Source organism: Polypterus senegalus, chromosome 4 (assembly GCF_016835505.1).
Source record: "Polypterus senegalus isolate Bchr_013 chromosome 4, ASM1683550v1, whole genome shotgun sequence".
NCBI classification, from domain to species: Eukaryota; Metazoa; Chordata; class Cladistia; order Polypteriformes; family Polypteridae; genus Polypterus; species Polypterus senegalus.
In genome coordinates this window covers 25,111,181-25,136,532 of record NC_053157.1, presented here as the reverse complement: position 1 = coordinate 25,136,532, position 25,352 = coordinate 25,111,181, and the positions used below count along the sequence as shown (strand labels likewise).

General features: G+C 36.9%; 1 protein-coding gene across 5 annotated transcripts in view; it reads left to right on the top strand.

Moving 5' to 3' along the window:
• The window catches only part of plpp1a (phospholipid phosphatase 1a), a 186,578-nt gene that overhangs the window by 49,894 nt on the left and 111,332 nt on the right, over positions 1–25,352 (top strand). For 2 of the 5 annotated variants that reach the window (XM_039750355.1, XM_039750353.1), the window contains exon 2: positions 13,210–13,364. The exons of 2 other annotated variants lie outside the window; for them this stretch is intronic. In XM_039750355.1, the coding sequence (XP_039606289.1) occupies positions 13,210–13,364 (155 nt within the window). Of the gene's footprint in view, positions 1–13,209; positions 13,365–25,352 lie in introns of those variants that run through there. One more of the 5 variants, XM_039750358.1, reaches the window with a different exon arrangement.

The window sequence follows — 25,352 nt, the reverse complement described above, 5'->3', positions numbered from 1 at the left end:
TGTTCTGAATAGTTTTGTTAGGTAGATTCTGCAATTTGCAGTTTTACCTCACATGACACATTGTCCTCTTAAAACATTAAATGAGTGCACATATTCGAGTTCACCACCATATGATGTAACACAGCGTTTCTCAAACTCGGTCCTGGTGGACCCCCTGTGGCTGCAGGTTTTTGTTTCAACCAGATTCCTAATCAGTGATAGCACTGATCTCATTTAATTAGCTGATATTTTTTTTTCTTTTATTCTACATTCAGAAAAGCTTAGCAGCATGATTTTTACATTTATAAGACATTTAGAAATATTTCTGCTTTTCCTATAGATTTAAATGCTTAACTCTCTTTTGTTGATTTCATTATACTTTGCCCTTTCTCTGTGCAGTTTTTCCCCCTCGTTGTATCTTATTAATGACAATTTAAAACGAGCAGAGCAGACACCCAGGCAAACAACACGGAATAATCAAAGGCTGCAACTACTTTAGAGTCAGACCCACTAATTAGTAAAAATTGGATTAATTAAACAATTAGAAGACCTAGAAAAGTAGAATGAAAATCAAGATGAAAATACTGTTAAAAATAGAAAAAAATACATTATTCCTATATAACTGCTTGATACATTTTAATATTTTTTTTTTTAGCAAACTTAGTTTTCTAATTTCTATATTGTTGCCTAAACACAGAACTTGGGAAACATCAGTTCACTTAATTAGCCCAGGAGTCCAATTAAAAACAGAATCTGGTTGGAACAAAAACTTGCAGCCACAGGGGTCCACCAGGACCAAGTTTGGGAAACACTGGTGTAACATGTATATGGTATCCGTTCCTCGATGACCTCTAAATGCACTCAGAGTCTGTCAGTCATCCTACTACATCTTTATTTCTAGAACATGCCTTTCAAATATTCTGTTATGCCATGTATTTTGACTTCATAATTAGTAACTATTGCCTTCCCCCGTGAAGCCACATTGCCCTTTAAATTATTCCTTTCATATGAGTTTGCTTGGTGCGGTCCTTCTAATACTTTTCAGGTTTGGAATCTAAACCCAGTATAATTTATGTTCCATCTTAATTTTCATTTTTGAAAATTGGCTTGGCCAAGGGGTGGCATGGTGGCGCAGTGGTACTGGTGCTGCCTCACAGTAAGGAGACAAGGGTTTGTATGCTGGGACCTCCCAAAATCGTGTTTGCATGTTCTCCCCATTTGTGTGTGGGTTTCCTCACAGAGTCCAAAGACCTGCATGTTAAGTGAACTGACAGCCTTAAATTGGCCCTAGTGTGTGCTTGGTGTGCCGGGTGTGTATGTGTGTTTGTACCCTGCAAAGGACTGGTACCCTGTCGAGGGTTTGTTCCCTGCCTTGCGCCCTACGTTAGCTGGGATAGGCTCCAGCAGACCCCTCGAACCGGTGGTTAGAAAATGACTGACTGACTGATTTGGCCATGCATAGTGTCACAGGCCACAATAAAGTTACACTCACTACAAAAGGAAGTGATTGCTAAAGTGATGCTATGAATTATCAGTTTATTTCTCTCGTGAGAAATTTGTAACATTTCCAGGCCTTGATTTCAGTAGATCATTTGTCAAAGACCCCTCATTGTAAGGTGAACATGGTTTCAATAGGGTCTAAAAAATATCCTTAACTTCACATACACCCATATAGGTAGTCCTGCACAAGCAAACACTGTGAAATGCATACAGTACATGGGTGTTTCCAAAATGAGCAGATTTTTTTTAATGTTTCTATTGTACTTTGAGGCAGAGTGATGCACTGAGCAGCTGCAAAGGACATTTTGTGAGAAACAATGACAAGTTGAGTAAAATGCATAGCATAGAAGGTAAACCTTGAATCGAGGAAGCGGGACAATACTGCATGAGAAGAGCCTGGGGATATGAGGTTGTTTTCTAAATGCCTCAACAATGGTTTAAGCCCGGAAGTGCAACTGGTGCAAATATTAGCCAAGGCTGGGAAAAAAAACATATTATTTAAGAGCTTCCACAAATCCGAGCTCTTACTAAGATCATACATTCAAGTTCTCAAGAACTCCAATTTGAAAAAAGACTATGCATTCAGCTTTGCAGGATTGTGTTCGTAACATCAGCAAAAGAAATAGGTATCCATTGATTTCCAAATCCTGCTTAATCCACGGTACTGTTGTGTGGCCTGGATTCTGCCCTAGTAACACTGGCTGTAAGGAAGCAACCCACCAAGGACAGGATTAGAGATGATCGTGAAATTACTTAATTTGTTTGTAGGGATGCTACTGTAAGTGTGAATAACAGGCAAATGAGTATAAATATATATCTTTAATTGCTGCTTGAAAACTCCAAAAATTAAGTAAACAGTTATGCACACTTTTGAAAAAAATTATTTGTTTTTACGATGTTATGCCTCTTGCCATTTTGGAGTGGACATAGATGAGTGAGAAAAACTTGGAAGAGAATCAGGCATGTGATAAACTAGCATCTCATGGCAGGATGCATTCTTGATATTCATTTTGTTGATAGAAACTTTTGATATTAAGTAAATTAGGCTACATTCATTTTACCAGGCTGAAGTGGCTCAATTTTTTTTTTTTTTTGCCTTAATGTGACACAAATCTGATGTTTTCAGATTTCAGATCTTTTCAAATCATATTTGAGTCACTTTTATATATGGTTCTAGATTGGATACATATCCAAAGAATGAGGATGGTCAGATTGGAATTCATGTGTTTTGTTTTTGGCCTATATGCATGGGTTGAGCATTGCCATTATCCTTCAACGCCGGCAGTGCGGCAAAACAACAATGGAGGAGAGCTACAGCTATGACAACAATCGCAGTCTAACCATTGCTGGCTCCTTTCTCATAACTACACATCTCTTGTTGCGGCAGTGCCAGCAATAGGTGTAAAAACAGCAAAAGATAGCCATCTGACTTTTTTTGTACGCCTTCTCAACTTAATCATGTAGAGCTGACAAACAGTTTGCCTTTCTCTAGAGTGAAATGCGATGCATACGCTAGCTACTAGCGTGTCCATTTTGTTGGTTTTGATATCATGAGTCGTATCTCTGGTATGACTTTTTTGTCGTTTGCTGCCTCAGATGACACATGTACAAACATATCACTGTGTGCTGTTTCGCAGGACAGATATGTTCACATTACAGTGAGATAGGGTCACTTGTACTTATGGAGGTTAACCTTCAAGATAGGCAAAGCCAATCTGAGCAAAAAATCAGAATTGAGCAATGAGGCTTGTAATATGAACATAGCCTTGATGTCCATTGTGTTTAAAAACCACATAGTCTAGAACTGTGTTATAATGTTATAACATCGAAATATGCAAGACTTATTTCGCTCTCATGCTTGCTTGTTAATCCATTGCTAGTGACCTTCATTTAGATGCACAACTGTTGCAACAAAACAGCATCAGCTTTTTATAAAGTATGTGCAAAGGAATGTTTTGGACCATGAATAATGTTCCAGATAATTGCAAAATTTGTTCCAAGTCGTTACTAGAGATTAATATTTGACAGCTACGCATTAAATGCAATAATGCTCAACCATATGTCTCTGTCATATGCTGCTTAAGTCAATATGGCTTTATGAATGAGTCAGCATGTGTGAATCTGAGTACATGTAGAAGTGTGCTCTGCAATGGGTTGGTGTCCTGCCCCAGGTTTATAACTGAATTAAATAACTGATTTTGTTAATGAGTACATGACTTGCTTCTAAAGACTGAAAACAAACAAGAGTTTACACTTTTAAATTAAGGTTCATATTCAATGAAATGATTTTCATGGTCACCACTTTCATAGCAATATTTCTCGGCAACACAAAGTTAGCACATGTGGCAAAAATGATAGATACTTGTAAAGATCACTTTAATGAGCAAAGCATGCCAAAGTACAAGGTGTCTTTTTTATTATTAAAAAAATATTTATTTGTTTATTCCTGTAAAACATTTAATATTGTTAACTAATCTTATATACTAATATCTGATATTGTTATCCTCTTCATTGGATGCTGCTATCAGTTTTGATCCTGGACTTTACCATCATTTTCAGCTTACCACTATACTCACCTTTCTGGTTTTGCTGCTTGGATGCACTAATTGTGTAGCTTCCACACATTTAGAGGTGTTGGGGAACTAAAGAGTGGGTGCAACCATTGGGCTGTGCTCTAGCATTTTGCCTCCTTGCCTTTGTAAAATATATTTTAAAGATTTATTGTTTTGTGTTTCTTTCCTTGTTCATGTTTATGTGTTTTAGGATTTTGAGCCTTTAAATGTATTTTCCCTCCCTATCTGTATTTTGGTCATCAGCTTGCTTTGGACATTCTCCTGGATTACAGCCACATTTACAGCTATTTTACATATGTTAACAGTTGCTTCGTTGTTGATTTTCTAATTACATTTTTTTCCTAGTGGCTCACCTGAAACCAACTATTCAGTATGATTCATGTAACCAGGAGATGTTAGCTCAGCAGGATTTGGAGTGTAGCAACGTACGAACAAAATGCCTTAAGGAAACAGCCAGCCAGCATGAGCAGGACTGTTGCCAGGACAGTTTCTAATTCTGCGCATTCTGAACATGAATGGTGTTAAAATGTTAATTTAAAAAAAAAATCCTGATTGGTAGTATAAAGTCATTTTAAAGCATATATTTTGATTATGTCACTGAATTACTGTGGTGCCCTGCGTGCTTGTTTGCTTGGCTGCTTGCATGGCTGACATCTTCTGCACCTGCTGTTAGGGCCGAGTGCGCATGTTTTTTATTTAAGAATCATCTCATTTTAACAATATGTGTAATTCAGAATCCTAATGGAGGCAATTGTAAATACATAGTTTTACAGGGCTGCTAAACAGAGTCAGAAAAGCATATCTGACGTATTGTAGTTTTGATCAGCATTTCAATGAGTGTTGCCCAGGCACATTTTATTTAAAGTAAAATAAAGCCTTCATTCTAGTGTGTTTTTCAGTCTCTGGTATAACTGTAATTTTACTGGTAATGGGGATTTTGTCAAATGACATTCCTTGCATATATTTAGTTGCATGGCCAAGGAATGGCAGAGGCAGTTTAGGAATCCCCTTCAACATTTTGGTCGTGGCCATGAATTTATGATGGGTATTTCTTCATTGAGTCTGTTCAAAGAGAAAGTGGGAGAGTCTTAAAAATGTGCAAAGTAAACACCACAATTTTCAAAATGTTCTTCTCCACATTTTCCATGGCATTTCACATAAAGGTACATCAGAAATACTGAAGAAAAATGTATTCAAACCTTCTGCTATATTGAGCAAAGCTTAGTATCAAAGCAGCGAGTCATCCCTTCTGTCCATCTCATGGTCTCCAGTCACGTACATTAGCTTGTTGTCTGTGTGTCAGTGTCACCCACTAGGTGAATCACTCTGCAAAATCGTCATCACGGCAAGAGGCTCCACATGAAATTGAGAAATATTTTATCAACTGTGTAAGCAACAGGGCCGTTAAGATTTATACTTGAATTGTATTTTTGATATGTACTCCACCAGCCTACTTCGTGCAAATTACTGTGATAACCAAAACACAACTTGCACAAATGTTTTTGAGTGATACAATTCATGCAATATTAAGAAGTATCTAACTTATACTGCGTAATTTTTCCATTGCAGATTTGGGGAAATATTAGATTACTGACATATGCAGATACCTCTATGGCTAAAGTGTGACACCATAATGTTTTGCACTTTTTTTTAAACATTGTGTGATGATTATGCACTTTCTATGTAAAATAAAATCTGGCAAACACTCCACTTTTGTTCTTTAATTGCTTTCAGTTAAATTCAGATCGTTTTTGTGTAGAGCAAATTCTCAGGTAGAATGCAAGTATAAATTTACCAAATTACTTAAAACAGAATTAGTACACATACATACACATTTGTTTAAACACACAGGAAGCAAAGCAGTTTGAAAATGATTAACATTAATGGAACCCATCAATAACTTGTCCTTTAATTGTTGAACGACTCTTTATAGAATGCAGAATTTCTAGTGGCGCTGCCTGCCTGACTGTACCTTTCTAAACCATCATAAACAACATAATGGAAGTATCCGTAGCATCGCACAGTGAATGTCTCATTAATTTTTCATATTATTTTTTACACCATCAAAGCAGACAGAAAAAGCATCAATTCTCTGATTGCATCACTTGTTACACACAATGCTGATGTTATAACTTGACAGTGAAGTTTCAACTGACTTATGTAAAACATAGTGTATTTATGCACTTTGTTTTAATATGTGTTTGCATCTTTTTTCTGGGTTTTATGCTTGAAGCTTTTTATGTTTTTGAGAGATAGTAGAACATTGGAACAGTCCAGACGAGAACAGGCCATTCAACCCAAAAAAGCTCACCAGTTCTCTCCACTAAAATGACATCAAGTCTAGATTTGAAAGTCCCTGAAGTCCCACTGACTACCACACTACTTGGTAGCTTATTCCAAGTGTCTATGGTTCTTTTTGTGAAGACAAACTTGTTAACATTTGTGTAAAATTTACCTATTAGTTTCCAACTGTGTCCCCGTGATCTTGTTGAACTCATTTTAAAGTAACAGTCTGGATCCACTGGACTAATTCCTTTTATTATTTGAAACACTTAAATAATGTCTCAGCTTAAACTGAAAACGCTCCGCTCTTTTAATCTTTCCTGATCTCCTGTAGACCTGGAATCAACCTAGTAATTGTATGGACTTAATTATTTCCCGTCTTTCATATTTGCTCATAAATCCATCTTTTTTCAGGAGACACTGAATTAACCTGATAGTTTTTGGTTAGAATAGTATGTGTTTAGAACTCCAGCTTAGTCCAGAGCACAGCAAGATCACAACTGTTTACCACGGTCAATAGAAATGACAGCTGATGCTTAGAAATGAACGGTTGCCAATGAAAAGTTAAAGAAAACAGATTGTTTTTTAGTCTGGATTTGAACATCGATAAAGAGAGTGCCATTCAAACATGTAGGAGGAGAGCTGGGTCCATATAGCAAAAAAAATGTTTTAGAACAGACGAGATGACTCCATTGTCTAACAGGCTTATATATTATATGCAGCATAGTTAAGTAGTCTGAGGCACTGGAGAATACAAATTTATGGGTCAGTAGCTAAGTTTCAAGATGATTCAATATTTAAACAGGATGCCAGCTGAAATTAGCCATCTGAGGAGTAATATAGGCCTAGTATTTAGTATGGCTGTCTGAATATGCTGCAAACTGTCAAATGTTTATGCAGTGAACATTAAAAAGGGAATTGATGATTTTGAATGAGAATGTGTAATCTCTACCAATAATGGCACAGTGCTGGAATTGAGCTTGAGGTGCAATTCATGGAAGCTTCAGTACCACCAACCCATAATAATATTATTTGTGAAGTGTAAATCAGCTGGCTAGTTCAATTATAGCTGCTGTTATTATTTACACATTATTATGGCTAACGAAAATGCATATCTACACTGTAGTATGCCAATGAGCATTGTAGGTCTCCTCCTCACTGTGAATTGAACTTATTTTGACTGTGTGTGCAGCCTTGGATGGACTTGGCTCTCAGTCTAAGATGAGTCCTCACTCTGTTAAACACTGGTTCGTATAGGCATGTCAGAAAAAGAGTGGATGCCTGAGTATTACTGTTACCGCAGTGATTTAATTTTGCTGCATGCCTTTACATCTGATCACTTCTTTGCTTAAATTTTCCCTGCATGCTCTATTGATTTGTCATTAAGTATATGGATTATGAGAGACACAGGAACAACTGCGGAAGTTATGGGATCATACAACTGCACTTTTAATATCACAGAAGTGAGTATTTAGTATTTAAATTGTTTGAAGTTAAAAAACTTAGCCCTCAGAATATTAATTCAACTAAAGCTAAAATAAAATAGTGAAAATAAAATAATTTAATGAAAAAAGGAATAACTTTGACACATGATTGTGTATACATTTATCTGAAAGCCTGGTAGTGCCTGTTTTCGTAGCTTATCTGAAATGCGCATCACATCTGAACAATTTACTAGGTGCAGATTTAACAATTCTTTTTCCGCTGGAGCACAATGATCCGATTAGGACCATTTCCTTTTCAAAACTGGATTTGAAAGCTTGCTAAAGTCTGGTTACGCCCGTGCTTCCTGAACAGCAGGGCTTGGGTCTGCAGTGGTGCACGTTTTTGTTTTACTGTATTTAGAGAAATGATAACTTTATATTGCTTTGGCTGTAGCAGTGACACAGAATTTGATTACTGAATAAAGCATGCATTACATGTGTGCTTATAGTTTTGATACTGGGAAGTGAGACAGTATATCTGACTGGTACAGATGAATTGGGAGTAGTACTTGTGGAGTGCGTGGCTGCAGCCTAAACCAAAGATGCTGAATTTGGGAAAGCTCATCTTCAGAAAGTTTTTAACATAATGGAGCTTTTAGTGCTGGTTAAGTTTAGTATTTAATAATCATAGACTATGATTCATAGTGGATATTGCCTCAGCAGCATAAAGTTAGTAATATGAGTGTGATCTCTGAAGGTGTGCCAGTGCACCCTGTCATTCCAGTCAGGTGAGAAGCAAAAACAAAAGGAACAAATCTTAGATAGAAAAGATGTTAATAAGTTGAAAGTGCAACATAAATTAAGCAACCTCTGCATCTGATAGTGCAGTAATTTGAAAATGAAATTTGATAAAAACTAGTAGGGTAAAGATCAGGGATCAGTGATTGTGTGTTGTTATTTTGTAAGTAGGGTCTTACTGAATTCACAAGAGACATTTTAGTTGTATAGCTGATCAAGAACCGTGGTTCATTCTTTACAGTTTCTGATTACAGAACAGTTGATTTTCAACTGATGTCGCTTATAAATTTTAAAGTACTTCTCCTCATCTACACATGAATTAAAATGTCACAAGGGATTACAGTACACATTAATAGGAGGGTGTGGATATCTCAAATGCTTTGCATGAAATTGATGGACTGGAATGCTTTCAGTTCACAGTTTAATCCCCTTGCACTACACACCCCTCTCCTGAGTTGTTTCCATTTGAAATGGCAATATAGAGAGCATCGGGCATGAAAGACCACAATCGCACATACTGTAAGTGGACGGGGTCAGCAGTAGGAAAAAGCATAAGAAGTGCTGTGATAAATAATAAAAATAAATCCAATAGGTAAAGTAAGGAAGAGAGTAGTTAGAAATAACGATGGCAGGTATTTCATGAATTAATTTATCTGAAAATATGTCAAATATAATGGTGATTTTTGTACCAGAATCATCTACGACTGCAATGCTACGGTTTCACTTGACATAAATAACACAAATATTTCAGCCATTTCTGACGAGCATTGTTAGTTTTGTGGAAGTAATCAGCAACATCTGAGGCATCCTGAATTGTTTCTGGTCAGTGTCAGAGTACTAAGTGAACAAGAACTTAAGCGGTCAGGGTATTTTTTTAAGAGAAGCAGGAGGACTCGGGAGAGAACTGAAAGTAGAGATGATGAGGATTCCACTTTCAAGATCCACTAAGCTATACACACAACCCCAGTTAGACCTATCAGACTGTTTGCTCAGCTGTAGTGCCCCAACTGCAAACAGTTTAAAACCACACTAAAAAAATCTTCTGTATGTCAGAAAAAGAGGACGTGTGGGTAGGCAGGTCAGTGCTCTAGTATACCAGTGCATGATGAGAGGTATCACATTAAGTCTCAATATTTTCTACTCATTTTCTAACAAACCTAACTGAGTTTGTTGTGTTTTTCAAGGAAATCTAATATTTTAAAATCCCAAATGTTGTTTTAATTTTTCCCTGTATTAGTTAAACCATGCATACCTGCAAATTTGTGAGACCATTTTCACTCATGAAAGCAGGAATAGACAGCATTTATTAATTATGTCTCCTCATTTTCTGTGCAAATGAGCTCTTAGACACTAAATAATCTTATTATTAATAGGAATTATACATTTTTTTTAATAACCCTCCTATATCACAAAATGTAGCATCAGCCAGGCTTTTGTGGAGAACTAAATGCAGCTTCACCTCATATGCCACTAAATCTTCAGAAAACTTCTTGTAACAGAAACCTAACCCAAATCTGCACAGCATGCTGGGAACCATGTGACTGATGGTAGTTGTGTATGAAAATATGTCATCACCCCCAACTCCCTTTTTCTGCTGACTTGAAACCTGGAAACTGCTACCTTTCCACTTGATTGTATTGAGACTGCAATCCGATCGAATTTATTTTTATAATTTCATGTAGTATTTGGTATTATGAGATAGGTCAGACTTAAAACCAGCAGGTACTGTTCTTGCCATCCATACAGCATGTCATTCTCAAGATGGGAATACATGTCTGGGGTAGGGCTGAAGCAATGGTCTATGATATCGTTCATCGCCGATTGGCGGATCACATCATCAAAATGAACAAAAAGTGACAATTGACTTCATACATATGCAGAAATTTCCTCAAAGCGACAAACTGCAGCTATCACATTTTTTTTTTGTTTTGTTTAATCTTGCATGCCTCCCAAGAAAGCTGTTAAGCAGTCTTATTCGCAGCTGGAGGCAGGTTACATTCCTGTGCTATGCATCATGGCCTGTTTTTTATTTGTTAGAGTGGAAGGAGGAGCAGAGTAGATGAACACTAATACAGTGACAGGGGATTGGCCAACCCTTACACAGAGTCCTGGTCTGATTGGACACTGTAAATGGCTAGTCTGCGGCACAGCACGGCAAGTAATGCTGACATCAAGCTGACGTTTCTCTTGCTTGTTGAGTCATTAAATTTTGTTTGTAGGCATATGTAACAGGGTTTGGTACATAGGCTGCGGACCCTGGGGGACCACCCAGACGTGGGCTACTTTTAATATACCATTATAAATGAGCCGGCAATTTCAGTGAAATTGAATTTGTTTCCTTTTGTAAAAATAATAACAAAACTCTGCTGTTAAACAACCAGCTAAATTAATGCTAGTGAGACGGGAAGAATGGTGTTTAGTATATTTTAAAATGTTTACTGACAAGGGAACTATACTTCTCATCAAGCAGCAGGAGTGCCCTGTGGCTAAGAAGAGGCAGTCCAATCAGTGCATCTCTCACAGAGTTTGAATAGAAAGAGTGCAGTTATATTTATAGCGCTGCAGTGGCGGTCACAGGCTTCAAGTGTCCATGGTTTCTTGCTGTTTACATTACTTTTTTAGGTCGCTTGCTATCCTTAAAATGACTGCTCACTGTTGTCACATGAGTTGGAGTGCTTTTCCCACGTTGGCATTTTGCTCCTTTTCGAGAGTCCCCTTTAGCGGGCATTGAAATTGGCCATTTGCATTGTGAAATGCCAGCTCATACTCCTAAGTCACTGATCCCTAGGCTAATGTAATTTCTGAGCAATGTTATGCTTTTTTTTTTTTCAGCATGTCATTTGCATGCATGATAAGAAAAGGAAAAAATATGTGCTATATCCAAGCCACTATCAAACAGAATGAAGTACGATTTTTTTTTTTTCCTGTAACACATCCCAAGTTTTACACAGTACATAAGTAGAGCAGCAAATTTGTAGTCTACAATTTTCACTCCATTACCTGACCAACACACATGTGATGGTTATGTACATCAGCAATGTTTTGAAATGACAATGTGACTTTTAATACAACCATAGTTTGGGGACAACTTGTTAAAACATTTTGTAGTGCATAGAAGTGAAATTCACCACTGAAAAGGCTCCACCCGCAGGGTTTCTTCCTAGAGACTCATCCTCTGTTTCCTACAGTCCATGCACTTTAAATGTTCCAGGGTGCAATGTCTCATTTTAACTCCTCTATTAGACAGATACGTAACATAACTATTAAAGGACTGAAAGAGAGCAAATGACCTGACGCTGAGAAAAAATAAAAACCTAAAATTGGTGTTATCCACTCAAGAGCTCAGTAACTGAAGCTTGATGTTTTACTTAGATATCTTACTGTCATTTTGACTATTGCATCACTACATGGCATAACAACAGCAAATAGCGTTTAGAGAATATTGTACAGGTATTATGTCTTAGAATGCTGCAACTATATGCTGGTATAGCCATTTTAACATACAGTACATTAGTTATTATTTTAGACATTCAGTCAGAAGGTAGATGCTGTGCATCCTCATATGTGGTTCTACTGCAGTCATGTCAGTGTCATCAGGAACATTTTGGGTGTACTGAAATCTGTATCTTCTGTGAACTCCTCATTATCAACAGGAGTTCACTGGATGTGACAACACTGTTTAGTTCAAATACATATTTTACAATTAATTTTTCACTAACATAAGATGGCAATTCTTTGAACCGGAAATTGACTCTTACTGTATCGTAATGATGAGCTACAGAAAACACATCCAGCCAGCAGCAGTGCATCGTTCACCTTTACCACTAGCACAGTGACGTCTTTGTATGACAAAGTATAACCTTATTTCACAAAATGTTTTTTCCCTGTAGAACAGATTGTTTATTTTTAACACATGACACTCATTTATTTTTAACCGGGTTTATTTTTAGATGACTCTTCAGCCATAGAAGGTTTATCCGCTGTAACCACAGATTTGCTGTCAGTTGGACAAAGTTAACAAGAGCACCATGGCTCTTTGATGTTCAAATCACCGCCCTTACTTTGAGCTCTGCCTTCATGCTCCTTCATGATCCTTCTAATTGTTCCCACCCTGCATTTAAGCCAGATCACTAATGGTTGTCTCCAGACATATATATTGTAACTGCAGATACAGTGGGACTCCAGTGTCAGAATCAGAGAAGCACTGTTTTATTGTCATGCCTTTGAGACAGGCCCAAGTGTGTGTATAATTAATAATTAAGAAAGTTTTCAAGAGCAACACGATAGACAATATGCTGTATAGTGCATAGACAGCTCTAATATACTGTATAGTGCATTGTTCATTTTAATTTTCACACTTCTGACTTGGAGAGTCAGGCTGACATGGCCCTGAAATCTAAATTTTTCATTTCCTCTAGGCTCCAGCTGGAAGCTGATATGAATTGAATTACTCCCATCTGCATTAATGTTGTGTCATGTAAGAAGGTTTGTTAGTAAACTGTATATTTGTGGATTTGAAAAAGAAAATAACATTTTGTTTTTCAGCTTTTGCCATGTCTTGTAATGTGTAGTATTTTATATGCTATTTATGGTCTAGTGTACATTCAAAGTTAATGGTTGTGTTTTTATTTATTTACCCTTTCCTTTCACAGCTGGTTTGCCACTTGCAGTTCTTAACCTGGCCAAAATAAAACCGTATCAAAGAGGCTTTTTCTGTAACGATGACAGCATCAAGTACCCGTACCATGAAAGTACCATTACTTCCACTGTTCTTTATTCAGTGGGCTTTACACTCCCCATTTGTTCTGTAAGTAATACTGTTTAGTAGGCAACAGGGGACAAGTATGAGGTCTGTACACAGCATTTTGGAAAAAGGAGCTAGGGAGGTGATATGAATAAAATATAAAATCAGTTTTGACAAGAACAGCTCAACAAAGCTTTTCAATCCTTGTTCATTTAAACATAATGGATCAATTGGATCTGGTGTTTAGAGTGATGTCATTAAAATTATGAAGTTTTTGAATTCCCTTATTAATCACTCCTTAAAATCATTTTTATTACCAAATTATCCATTGGCTCCTTTCTCCTAATCACAAAAAGCATGAATTATGTCAACATCCAAAGAATACAGACCTCTGTTGTCCTGCATGCACTTGCTTCTGTACACCAGATACAGTATACAACCATTTTAAGAAGGTCTACAATTAAGGACTGTTCACGCTTTTCTTTTTTTTTTCCCAAGAATCCTTTTTATTTCTCTCTTTAGGCTGCTTTTTCCTTTTTTTTTCGTGCTTTCTCTTTGCGGCAGGGTCTCTATAAATAAAAAAAAAACCAAAACCCTAATTTACAAGCTGCAGGCTTGAGGAAATAGCTCTTTATATTCAACGGGTGGTATACGATATATTTTTTTTTTTATTATTAACTTTCAGATGAGGTCACTTTTAATAGTTATGCAATGGCATTGAAGCGGTCAGTGGGGTAAAATGAATTAGTGAATTAGTCAGTTTACAGGAAGTCGAGAATTATGAGCAAACCCCCTCCAGAGATTCTCTGATGTGTATACTTAATTGTTTTGTTCTGATATTTCCTGTTCAATAAATGGCACCACATAAGACACCCACAATTTATTGCACCTCTAGAATAAAAAAAAAGTGTTATGATGAACACAGCTTTTGGAAATTATACAAATGTGTTGCTTGGAAATTTCTCAAAAAATGTAATTACAACATGCTGTGGCTTTTCTTTTATGCATATAACTGAGGGAGCTGAATTGATTTTATTTATTTTAGTTTTTTTTGCAGAATCTTTTTTATGTTCAATCTGTACTCCTCACTTTAAATTATCTATATCTTGACAAAGAGTTAATTATGGATTGCACAATAAAATCCTAGAAAATCTAACTTTTTACTTTATCAAGTGTCTGATAAACTGAAATAGTCTCAGTATTGATTATTTAAGTCAGAGGTTTATATTTTTTTCCTTTGGTTTACCAGCTGCAACTCGTTTTCTTTGCTAAAATATAACACCAGTATCTGTTACTGATATATGGTATAAATAAACATTTTCCACTATCAAGCAGTGCCATACTGTATTTTGTAAGTGTGGTTCAGGTTCTCTTTGTATTCAAGTGTATAAGTAGTCCTGGACTGCAGCAGCACTTCATTCTTCATAACTGCTAATTACATCAAACTGCCGCTACCTTTATAAACTGGAGACGTTACCAGTTGCATAGATCTTTGGTTTCTGTAGAAGGTATTTTGCTGCAAGCTGAATGGCCCTCATTTGCCAGAAGCTGCACTTCCTTACAGTCTGCACACATCTTTATTTTCATTTAGGTGCTGACCAACTGTTGATAATAATGAACAAACAAATACGAAACTGTATACAAAATGCAAAGTTTCTACAACTATGTTATATACTAGCCACAAATAGAAAAATGTGAAAAAATCTCTTGCCCTATGTGTACCTTTATCATTTTTCCTCTGTATTTGTGTGTGTCTGTGAATGTCTCTTCACCGACGCTTCCTCTCTCAAGCACGTTTTCCTTAAAGCCTGCTTCTCAGACTCTGTCATTATTTTCAAGGCACCTTTCTCACCTCATATCTGGTTTTATACTTGCTGTCTTTAGGCAGCCTCTCTGTTACTGTGATTCATGTGCCATTACTCCTCCTCATGTGTCTCGCATTTGCACTTCCTCTTTCGTTGTGTCACCAAAGCCAAAATGACCAAACACACATGAAGCCAAGCTGACCCATCAGATTGCTCTGAGGGACTGGACACACAGATCTTAGTGTTTTATTATATAGATGTGTGAACAGTTGTGACTTGAAAGCCTGTGATGGGACACAGAAGAACGAAAAGAAACATCTTTTCACTGAATACTTTTTAATGCATTAATTTTAAGCATAAGTATCCTATCTACTTCTTATTCCTCCATAGCTATTCCCATTTTTATATAGGGCCACTATTTTTTTTTTTTTTTGACTAGACTTCTCCAATAGAGGTTTTAGCATGATTGTTACGGCCATATGCCTTTCCTGACATGAACCCTCCCAATATTAGTGAAATGCTATAATGATTCCCAAATGGCCACCCCTACCTTTCCCTGGAATGGAAATGATAAAGTGTTTCTATTCCTTCTCTCTTTAAGATGTTTATATTCCTTCTGTCTATATCAAAGAGGGGAAGCTTCATCAAAAAGAGATCAAAAGATCTGTGTGCTTATCTCAGATGGAATTAAAGAACTCTTCTGAAGAAGGACCCCCTTTAGGATTCAGTGGCCAGATGGGGCATGCGTTCCAAACAGTAAGACAAGCCAATGTGAGCTGCTTAAGACTTGGAGGGCAAGGAAGAATTTTCTCTATTTGTTCTCCCTTAGCTTTATCCTGTTCATATATACACACAGAGCTTTGCATTTTATAACTCAGTGTGAAGGCCTAAAATTAAGTAAAAGCTTGCTTGGTATATTGTTGCTTTTCAAAACCAAGTGAGACTATTTAGTATGATGCAAGGTAAAACCACTTCAGTACATACTTTAAAATTTAATGTTACATAAATTATGCTTCTCATCACTGTATTTATACATAAAATGAATTCAGTATTTGTTTTATTTTCATTACCTCTGTTTAATACCATGGCTCGTTGAGAACATCAAGATGTATCTCTGTTGTTTTTGCACTGAAGTGTTTTGTTTTCAGAGGTCAATATACATTCAAGACACATTGAAAGAGGAAGCAGTTCTTGTCCCTGTAATAACATTCCTGTAACTGTCACGGATATTGAAGAATTGTTAACCACTGAAACTGAAAGCTGACCAAATGTTCATGTTTTTGCTTTGTAAAGCATGAAGCCGACCTTAAATGTCATCTTAGTAAGATTCAGTGCTGAAAGTGAATCAATTCTAAACGCAGTAGGATAAAAACGAATATTTAGCATGAGAAAAAAATCCTTTTATACCACAAATTGCTATTTTACGTCTAAAAATATATGTGTAATAATAAGGATTATGATATTAAACTGTTTCAACCAATGTCTTATTTAAAGATAGGGATGATGTTGGACTGTTTCAATGCACTTTTTGTCCAATTTTTTTAAAATAATACAGAACCTAAAACACTGTGGAAAACCTCCTACTGAATAAAGTATGGCACGACTCAATAGTGGAAGTAATTCCATCTTGTTTAAAAGAGAGTGTTGCTAGAGATATGATTTTTTTTTTTTTTGCTTAATATAAAAATTCTGTGTAAATAGCAAATTCAGCCGTTTGTTCTTATACCATTATCTGATATATGCATCCATCTTGTTAACACCCATGTCAAGAAGATGTATACTATCTAATCATTATTTCAGCAGTGAATAATCCAATCAAAAATATTCCCATTGAGCCTATTTTTCACAGATTTCCTTGACACAGTATGAAAATGTACTGTAAGGAAACACACAACTAGAAAAGTGTTAACTCTTTAGTACACACATTATTTGTGGTCACCTAAAGTCATGCACTAACTGTATTACTAATCATAGTTAATCATATTTTGCTCTATGTTGCTCATAACTTCTTGTTAACTTAACATTTAAAATAACATGTTAAGATGAGTAAGACATCAATTTAATAGAGAAATAGATTTCTACAGTGTTTCCCCCACATAGCTCAGGTCTGTACTCTAAGCCGTAATAGGCACATCTGAGATTTGATGTGGCATGTGTGAATTTGCACTTTATTTCTGTGTAATAAAACAAGGCTGAGGAAAATACCAAACAGTTGTCAAAAAGTCCAGCCTGGCATTCATTATCTTTCAGGTCAGACGGTATCTATTCATTGTCTCCCTTATTTAGTTATTCTTTGGCCAAATCACATGTTAAAAATAGGCACGAAGTGTGAATTCACACAGTCATGGGTGGCCAGAGGGATGAAAGGTGAGAGCCAGTAGTCTGCCTCCTTTTGTGATAATAGGGGAAGTAATGTTTACTTTGGTGGATGATGGGTGGAGAGGTTACAGGGTTTTCTTTATTTTTGCAAATGTCCTGCTTTTTGACCTTGCTTAGCCCTTTAACCTATTCCTTCAAACTCCTGCTACTTTTTTTTAAACAGTTCTTCTTTTGCATGTTGTTTCATCAAGAAGGCGTGAATAGATCTCTTACAGTGTTGAGAAGATCTCAAAGTTCAATTTCACGGTATTAGATGTTGTGGTAATCAGATCATCTGAGTGGTACTTCACATGTTTTTCAAGCATAGGAAGTGTATATTGGGGGCATATTGTTCTTCCATTTTATTAACAGTTAACTTGAACAGAAGCCACAGTTTAATGTTTTTACAACTTGGATTTTAAAGCCAGCAGAAAGCAAAAAAGTTAAATTCTCTAGAATGTGGTCATCATCTGTAAATTTCATTTGTCAGAGAAATGAACAGATATTTTGGTAAGTACACTTGGAAGCTGCAGCAGCTTGGATCATAGTTAATGTGTGTAGGTTGCATTTTAACCCAGAAGTGATCCAAGATTCATAAAAAGCTGGTCATTTAAAGTTTAAGTCATTACTGTATGAGAAAAAAGATTGCTGATGTTTAATGTTTTCCTTTGTCATATGAATGGTTGGGGTGGTATGGAGACACAATGGTTAATGCTGCCGTACTGATCCAAAGTGAATCCTGAGCTTGGCCTTTATCCATATGGTTTTTACACATCCTCCCTTAAGTATGTGTGGGTTTTCCTCCAGGTGCATTGGTTTTCCTCCCACATCTCAAAGAATGTGCAGCTTTGTTTAGGAGGCAATTCCAAATTGGACTTTTGTAAATGGAAGAATGGTTGTGTGTGAATGGGCCTTGAGATGGACTAGTCTAGCACCTTGTTCAGGGCTCTGTACAGCCTTGTGTCAAGTGTTGCTAGACTAGGTTCAGTTTTAAGGAAACCATGACCATGAATTGGATAAATCAAGTATGACAATGTTGTGCTATGTTTATAAGGGTAAGGGTCCGTTGACTCTATTGAAAATGGCTGCATCAGTATGAGCAAAATGCTGTGTTGAAATGTATATCATGAAATTGTCGCATTTTATTCAGAATGTTTTTAAAAATTGGAATTAATTCTGAAAATGAGGAGGTTGTTTGCTGTTGAGATTTAAGTAAGGGGAAATGGAATTGCTTCATTGGTCTCATTTTTGGCTTTAAAAAGGCTTTTGTTTGGTTGTAAATATTTACAGTGTGCGCATCTACCTTTCAAAACCCTTTCCCACATTGCCTTTTGTTTCAGTCACATTTTGAAATGCAGTGATCAAATGGATCTCTTTAACATTTTATATCTTTTCTTGAATACTTTTGCTCTTAAGTTTTTCTTAGCTTGACACATGTATGAGTTGAAACAGTAGCAACATGAGATGCATTGAGACAAAAATAAGAAGTACCCTTGTCTTTTCTCTTTTCATCATCTAGAACAACATTGTACAATGATTACATACATACTGTATGCACTCAAATATTACAAGGTAGCAGCAGAGCTATTCTTTTATAGGAAGGCCAGAAATATTGTTTATCTGTTGTGTGCCTCATTCTCTGGGCCAGTGGGCATCTTGCAAGAGGCCAGTTCTTCTTGTCCAATTCCTCAGTTGGTGTGCATACATGAAGTGTCACTTTAATCCTGTCATAAAAACAAATGGGAATACAGCCAATAGACATTTTGGCACACTACATGCAAAGATTAAAGGAATGCCATAATAAGGAAATTATTGATAAAAACACCCTGGAAGAGGAAAAGCACATTTTATTCTGGAAGGAAGTATATTCAGTTTTATTCTATGTAGTGCTATGGAAAATGTAATAATGCCATAAAACATATAGGAATGGCCTAATAAATCACTATAAAAAAAGTACATAATTATACAACAAACCTTTGTTATCATTCTAAAGTCAGTTATTTGGAATAGATTGGGTGAAGCTCATACAAATAAAACACGAACTGAAACATTCAATCTGGGACATCTGTAACCATCATTCCCAATAATACCCAAACAACTAGTTTAACAAAAACACACTCTAATACATTAATCAAATCAATGTAGACAGATGTTTAAGTTTAGAGGATAAATAAATTCATGCATCTGATAGTTTATAGGTAATTGCGATTATGACCTGGTACTCTTGATGTCATTCATTGCTTACCAAATGAAAAGAGAGCAGATGGAAGATGGCATTTCTAATACAATCTGTAAGGAACCTGCACTCAGTATACATTGTACACTTAAGCTGAAGTTCCCCTGTTCAGATGTGTTAGTGTAATAGTACAGGGTGGTCCAGATCTAATTATGCAGATCCAGATCATCTGGACGACTTTGATTTATGTGGGGATGATTCCAGTTTGGCGCGAGGACGATTCTTCATGTCGTCAGTTCGCACACTCCTCAATGGTCTGGGATTTTTCGAGTGATTTTGTATGTAATAAACTTAAGTTATAGTGTAATGAAAATTTCATAATTAGATATGGACCACCCTATACTAATGTGACATTTTGATGCCAAAATGTCTCACAGACAAATATTAGAATAATATGGTGAAAAAGGTATTAGTCCTAAAAAGAGTGTTGGAGTTCCTGGGATAGTTTACTCGTTGCAAAGCAGTGTGAATAAAGTAGGGTGTCCAATAATTTCCACAGTTTAGGTGATACTAAGCTTGTTGGATGATCTGAGGAAAATTTTAAATTGCATGAATGCAGTTTAATAAATGTCTTAACATCGTCATAAACTTTTTTTTTTATTATTAAGTTTAGATTAAAAAAATGTGTATATGCCCCTTCATATCCTGCCTATGAAAATCATGAATGGAAGATGAGTGGCACTCTTAGCAGAAATTTATGCCACATTGAACAAATCTCAGTTTAACATGAAATGTGTGCAGTAAACCCACGTCTCAGTAAACAAATATAACGGCTGAAGTGCATACAGCATTTTCTCTGGAACCTCATTCTCTTGTAGCACATTGCTCAAGATACAACAGAGAACATGGACATAAACTTTTTCAAAGTCTACAAAACACATCTGGATAGGATTGGAAAACTGCCATAACCCTTCCAACATCTGTGCAAGGATAATAAATTTTGTCAATGTCCCACAAGCAGGATGGAATCTGTGTTGCCTCATTTTGGAGGTCCAGCTGCTGGACAGAGCCTCCCTTGCTGTAATTCAGCATAGGCTTTTCCTCAGAGGCTAAGGATTATGATCTGTCTTGTTCCCCCCCTTTTTTTTTTTTAAGCTGTCAGGTCCTTGTTCAAATTTATAGTTGAATTGTATATTTTATTGCTGTTGTATTTTTACTGGATGATTGATATGTCTAACTCAGTAACCGTAGCACATCAGGATAGCCACAAGACAATACCATACAACCAATGGCTGTGCTACTGCAGGTCCTTCAAGACATGCACAGCAATTGAGACGTCATATTTCTTATAGCTCCACAATGGACCACAGGAATGAAAGCCACAATGAAAGTGGTATGTAAATGCTGACCACTGGGCCAGGTCCTCTTGTTTGTTGATGTTCTTTTTTTGGTTCATGCTTCTGTATAAGGCTTGACATGCCTCAACCTCAAATTATAAGGGAAAACCGTTCCCAATTTACAAGTAGACGTTGTTTTGAGGAAAAACCCACCAGGATGTTTCCTTCATTTGACACACTGCATGTGGTAAAGGGAGATTTGCTATAATGATACAAGTGTCTGTAAGGAATTCTTATTTTGATCATCATTACATTTCCAGATTTGATCTTATTTGCTTTGTGTGGCAGTTTATGACAGTATATAGCGAACAATACTGCAGAAAGTATGGATTTAATAGCATTATGCCCAGAAATAACCTGGTGGATACTGGCAAAGGTCTTGTGGTGCATCTGCCAATGAAATACCTGACTTTTAGCTAGCCATCTGAATTCAGCAGGCAGAAGTAAAAATTAGACTCACATTTATGGAGAAAATGCATCCATTGAAGTGCCTGCAAAGGGGATTGCAAAGTGTTCAGTCCTGGACTATTCTACCTAATCAAGTTAGTGAGCTCTTCCTGTTAGTGCTACTGATAATACAGGGCCAGTCCAACTTTAAGGGTGAGGGGAAAATTCATTTATTTTTGTTCAGATTGTGTGTTTTCAAGCAAGGTTTTTGAGGAGCTAGCTATCCTGATAAACTCAGCATGTTATTCAGAAAATAATGTTGAAAGGCATAATCATGTATTAACTGCAAACAGTTTAATTTTGCAGCTTTTAATTAAACTAACATGCATACAAGTAAATGAGTCCAATGCAGAAACGTGCATCATGTGGAAAATTTGTAAACATTTCCATGTAAGACATTTATGACAAGAAATGCCAGAAGAAATACTTTTCCAACATCTTAGGACCACCCTAGGAAAAAACTATTTTGTCTTCCCATCAACCGGCAAGTAATAGCATAGCATTCAGTGCTTTATGAGCTGACTTCCAAACAGTTTTTACCCACAAGTAGTCGCCCTATCCCCACCTAAATGATTAGCCCGCAAACCCTGTATACTCAACCCCTGGGAATCATTCAGTCACGTATTGGCCATTTACCCCATCCACAACCAATCAAGCTAGCCCTTAACCCCAAACCTCTGGGGAATCTTCAACCTCAACTGATCACCTAAGGAGGCATCTTTCACAATTGCTCATACAATCCTAAAGAAACCTGTAATCCATTCACTGCGACTCATTAGGAATCATTACCCAAAAAAGATCATCTGAGCAAAATCCCCTTTCACAACTGATGATACACCTCTGAGAAACCATCCTCTATGACTGTTCAACAGCCAACCCTTCAGGGGCATCATCTGTTTCTGATCAGAAATGAGCGACTCTCCGACCAACTCCCCAGCCCAACTCCCTAAGGTATCTTCCTCAACAGATTACCGTCAACACCGGAAACCTTCCTCCACAATCCGCTACCCCTATATGTTAACATGGCTGTGTGGGAATGGTCTGAGATGGGGGCACAATTAACATGCTTGCCCCTTCATAAGTTCAGAACAGTTTCTGTGCCACTGCCTGCAGGTCATTTAAAACTCCATTGTAAAAGCACCAGTGCTAGCAGTCGGTTTGCACTACTGATTCAGTGTTAATGGCAGTTGTGTAGCTCAGTTACTATAATATTTAATTAATCTGCTTATTTTTAATTTAATGTAATTATGCTTTTATTGATATTTATTGCTTTTTTATTGTGTATTTTGTGTCTAATATGTTGCTGTACCATGTACTCAATTGTGACTGCTTAGTGTTGCAACTTTGTTAGTATTAAAAAAAATAAATTCCCTTTACTATAAGGTTTAGCGAAAATAAATTAAACAAAAGATTTTTCCACTCATGTAGTAAATATGCTGGGATTCAGACCCAGAATCTAGAAGGCATCAATGATAACCTCCGAATCACAAAGAAACCTACACTAATGTATAGTATTTTTTATTTTAATTTTCTTTGTTTCTCACCAGCCAGTACCTTCTGTTAAGTTTATTTCTCTGACATAACTACATTTGGTTACTATTTTCTGAATTGATTTTTTATATTTTCTAGTTGATGCAAACCTTAGAGGTCTTTTTTGTGAGTTTATTAATGCTGATGAAAAAGGTGTGTATTTATATGTATGTGTAAATGTTGCATGGTTTTATATTTTTTAATCTGCGTAAGCACCTACAGCTTTCCTTATAAGAAAAGTGCTACATAAGCAATACCCTGAAATCCAGTGTTTACAATAGCACTACAGAGGCATTCTTTTGAATTTCTCAGCTATGGCACTTTCAGAGTTGATTTGCAAATCCTGCTTTATGTGCCTTTGCAAAACTGCATCTCAGTTTTTCCTTTAATGGTTTCAAAAAAATCATCTTTGACAAATATGCTAAAGTTCACAAAGGTAAAATTCTGTGCAGTTTAAAGCTGGCTTTAGATTTCCTAGCTGTGGCTAAATGAAAACCAGGCCATCTGGGAAGAGCCGTGGAGGCAATTAAAACAAAATATGTGACACATCCCCCACCCCCAATCCCTTTCCCCTAAATTATGACCTGCGAGGCACACGTGTCCAAGTAGCAGCGTGGTCTCTGGGAGGTTATTGGCTGGGGTCTCAGCTCAAGAGTTTAACTGGCAAAGAGCCCGTATTTGGGAGAGTATCGCTACAGTAAGAATCCAATTACATTTATTTTTATAAATACAATGCTGAAAATTATATATATTTTTAAGTTGAAGAAATCAAACTTTAGAGCAAACAAAAAGAATCATTAAGTATTATCTAGGTGCATATGAGTAACTTCCTCGATTTTAATATACTGCATACAGTATATGAATCCTGATTTATGTAACCATTAACATCTTCATCATTTACCCTATAGTACATTGGTAATTTTGAACTGTATGCTGTGTTCCTTTTTTATTGCCCTGGTTTCAAACACCATCACCTTCAGTTTAATCAAATCTTTTAAATTTGTTGATGGTGCTGCTGTTGTCTGACAACAGTGAAGCTCAGCCGTATCTGAATGTGGGGGAAGTAGGTTCTCAGTGCACTAAGAATAAAATTAGGTTTAGATTAATTGGCGACTCTACCTCGTGGGACACTGAACTGGATAAGTAGGCTAGAAGATGGACGAATGACTTTTATGTCATTCCTTCTATCACTATTAATGTATTGCATTTTATTTTATCAATATTAAAAGGCAATACTAATAATTCACTGAGGTGCCTTTTGTGCTAGTAAAGGCCATGTCACATTACGTGACTTTTCAGAACAGGTAATCCACCTGACGCTAAGCATGTTTTGGCCCAGCCAGTATTTGGACAGGAGACCTTCCAGGAGAAAGCTTGGATTGCTGCTGGAAGAGGCGTTGGCAAGGCTAGCAGGGAGCACTTACCTTGTGGTCAGAATGTGGGTCCCAATGCCCCACTGCAGTGAAGGGAACACTATGTTGTACAAATGGCACTGTCCTTCAAATGAGATGTAAAGCCAAGGTCTATCTGTTCAAAAAAATCCCTTGGCATCCTTTGTAAAGAGTAGAGTATATACTGTATTAATGTCCTGGCTAAATTTCTCACCACAACATAATCTTTCTGGCTCCCTAATCATCCCCTGTCTCTAAGTGGCTAACTATCTCTCACTGCTTCACCAGCTAACCGCTAATGCGTGGTGGGCATACTGGTGCTAAATAGCTGCTGTTGCTTCTTCCAGATGGATGCTGCACATTAGTGGTGGTTGAAGTGGCGCCCTACTCACTATGTAAAGCGCTTTGAGGAGTGGGAAAAGTGCTATATAAATGGAAAGATTTATTAACAATTTTCCAGCGATCTTCAGTTTTAGCCTTCATTTACATAATCTTAGTTGGAGGCAGCTGACTGTGCCCTCCCATGTAATCGGTCATGTAATGGGACATACCTAGGGACGCAATCCAGCTGGTCTATGACTCATTCTGACAAAATCAAACAATTGATTTTTGTCTTTAGTCTAGTGGTGAGCTCTGTATGCATGAGAGCTGACAACCAATGAAAAGCCAAGCAGAAATACAATGCATATAACGAGGAATGAGGAATATGTGTGTTTTGGACCTTACAAACTGAAGAGAAGCTCATCTGTCTGACGTCTCATGTTTTACGTACCATGAAAAAAAGGAAAAAAAGGTGGTCAAAGACTGTGGCTTAACTCGTCATAACAAATAACCCTTTGTACAGCCCCAGCTCCATCAGGAAGCACGCTATTATTGGCTATCATATAAAGTGGTGAGCAGAGGGCTGTTCTGGAAGATCGGTGCTGTTTGGTAAATCTGACATGGTC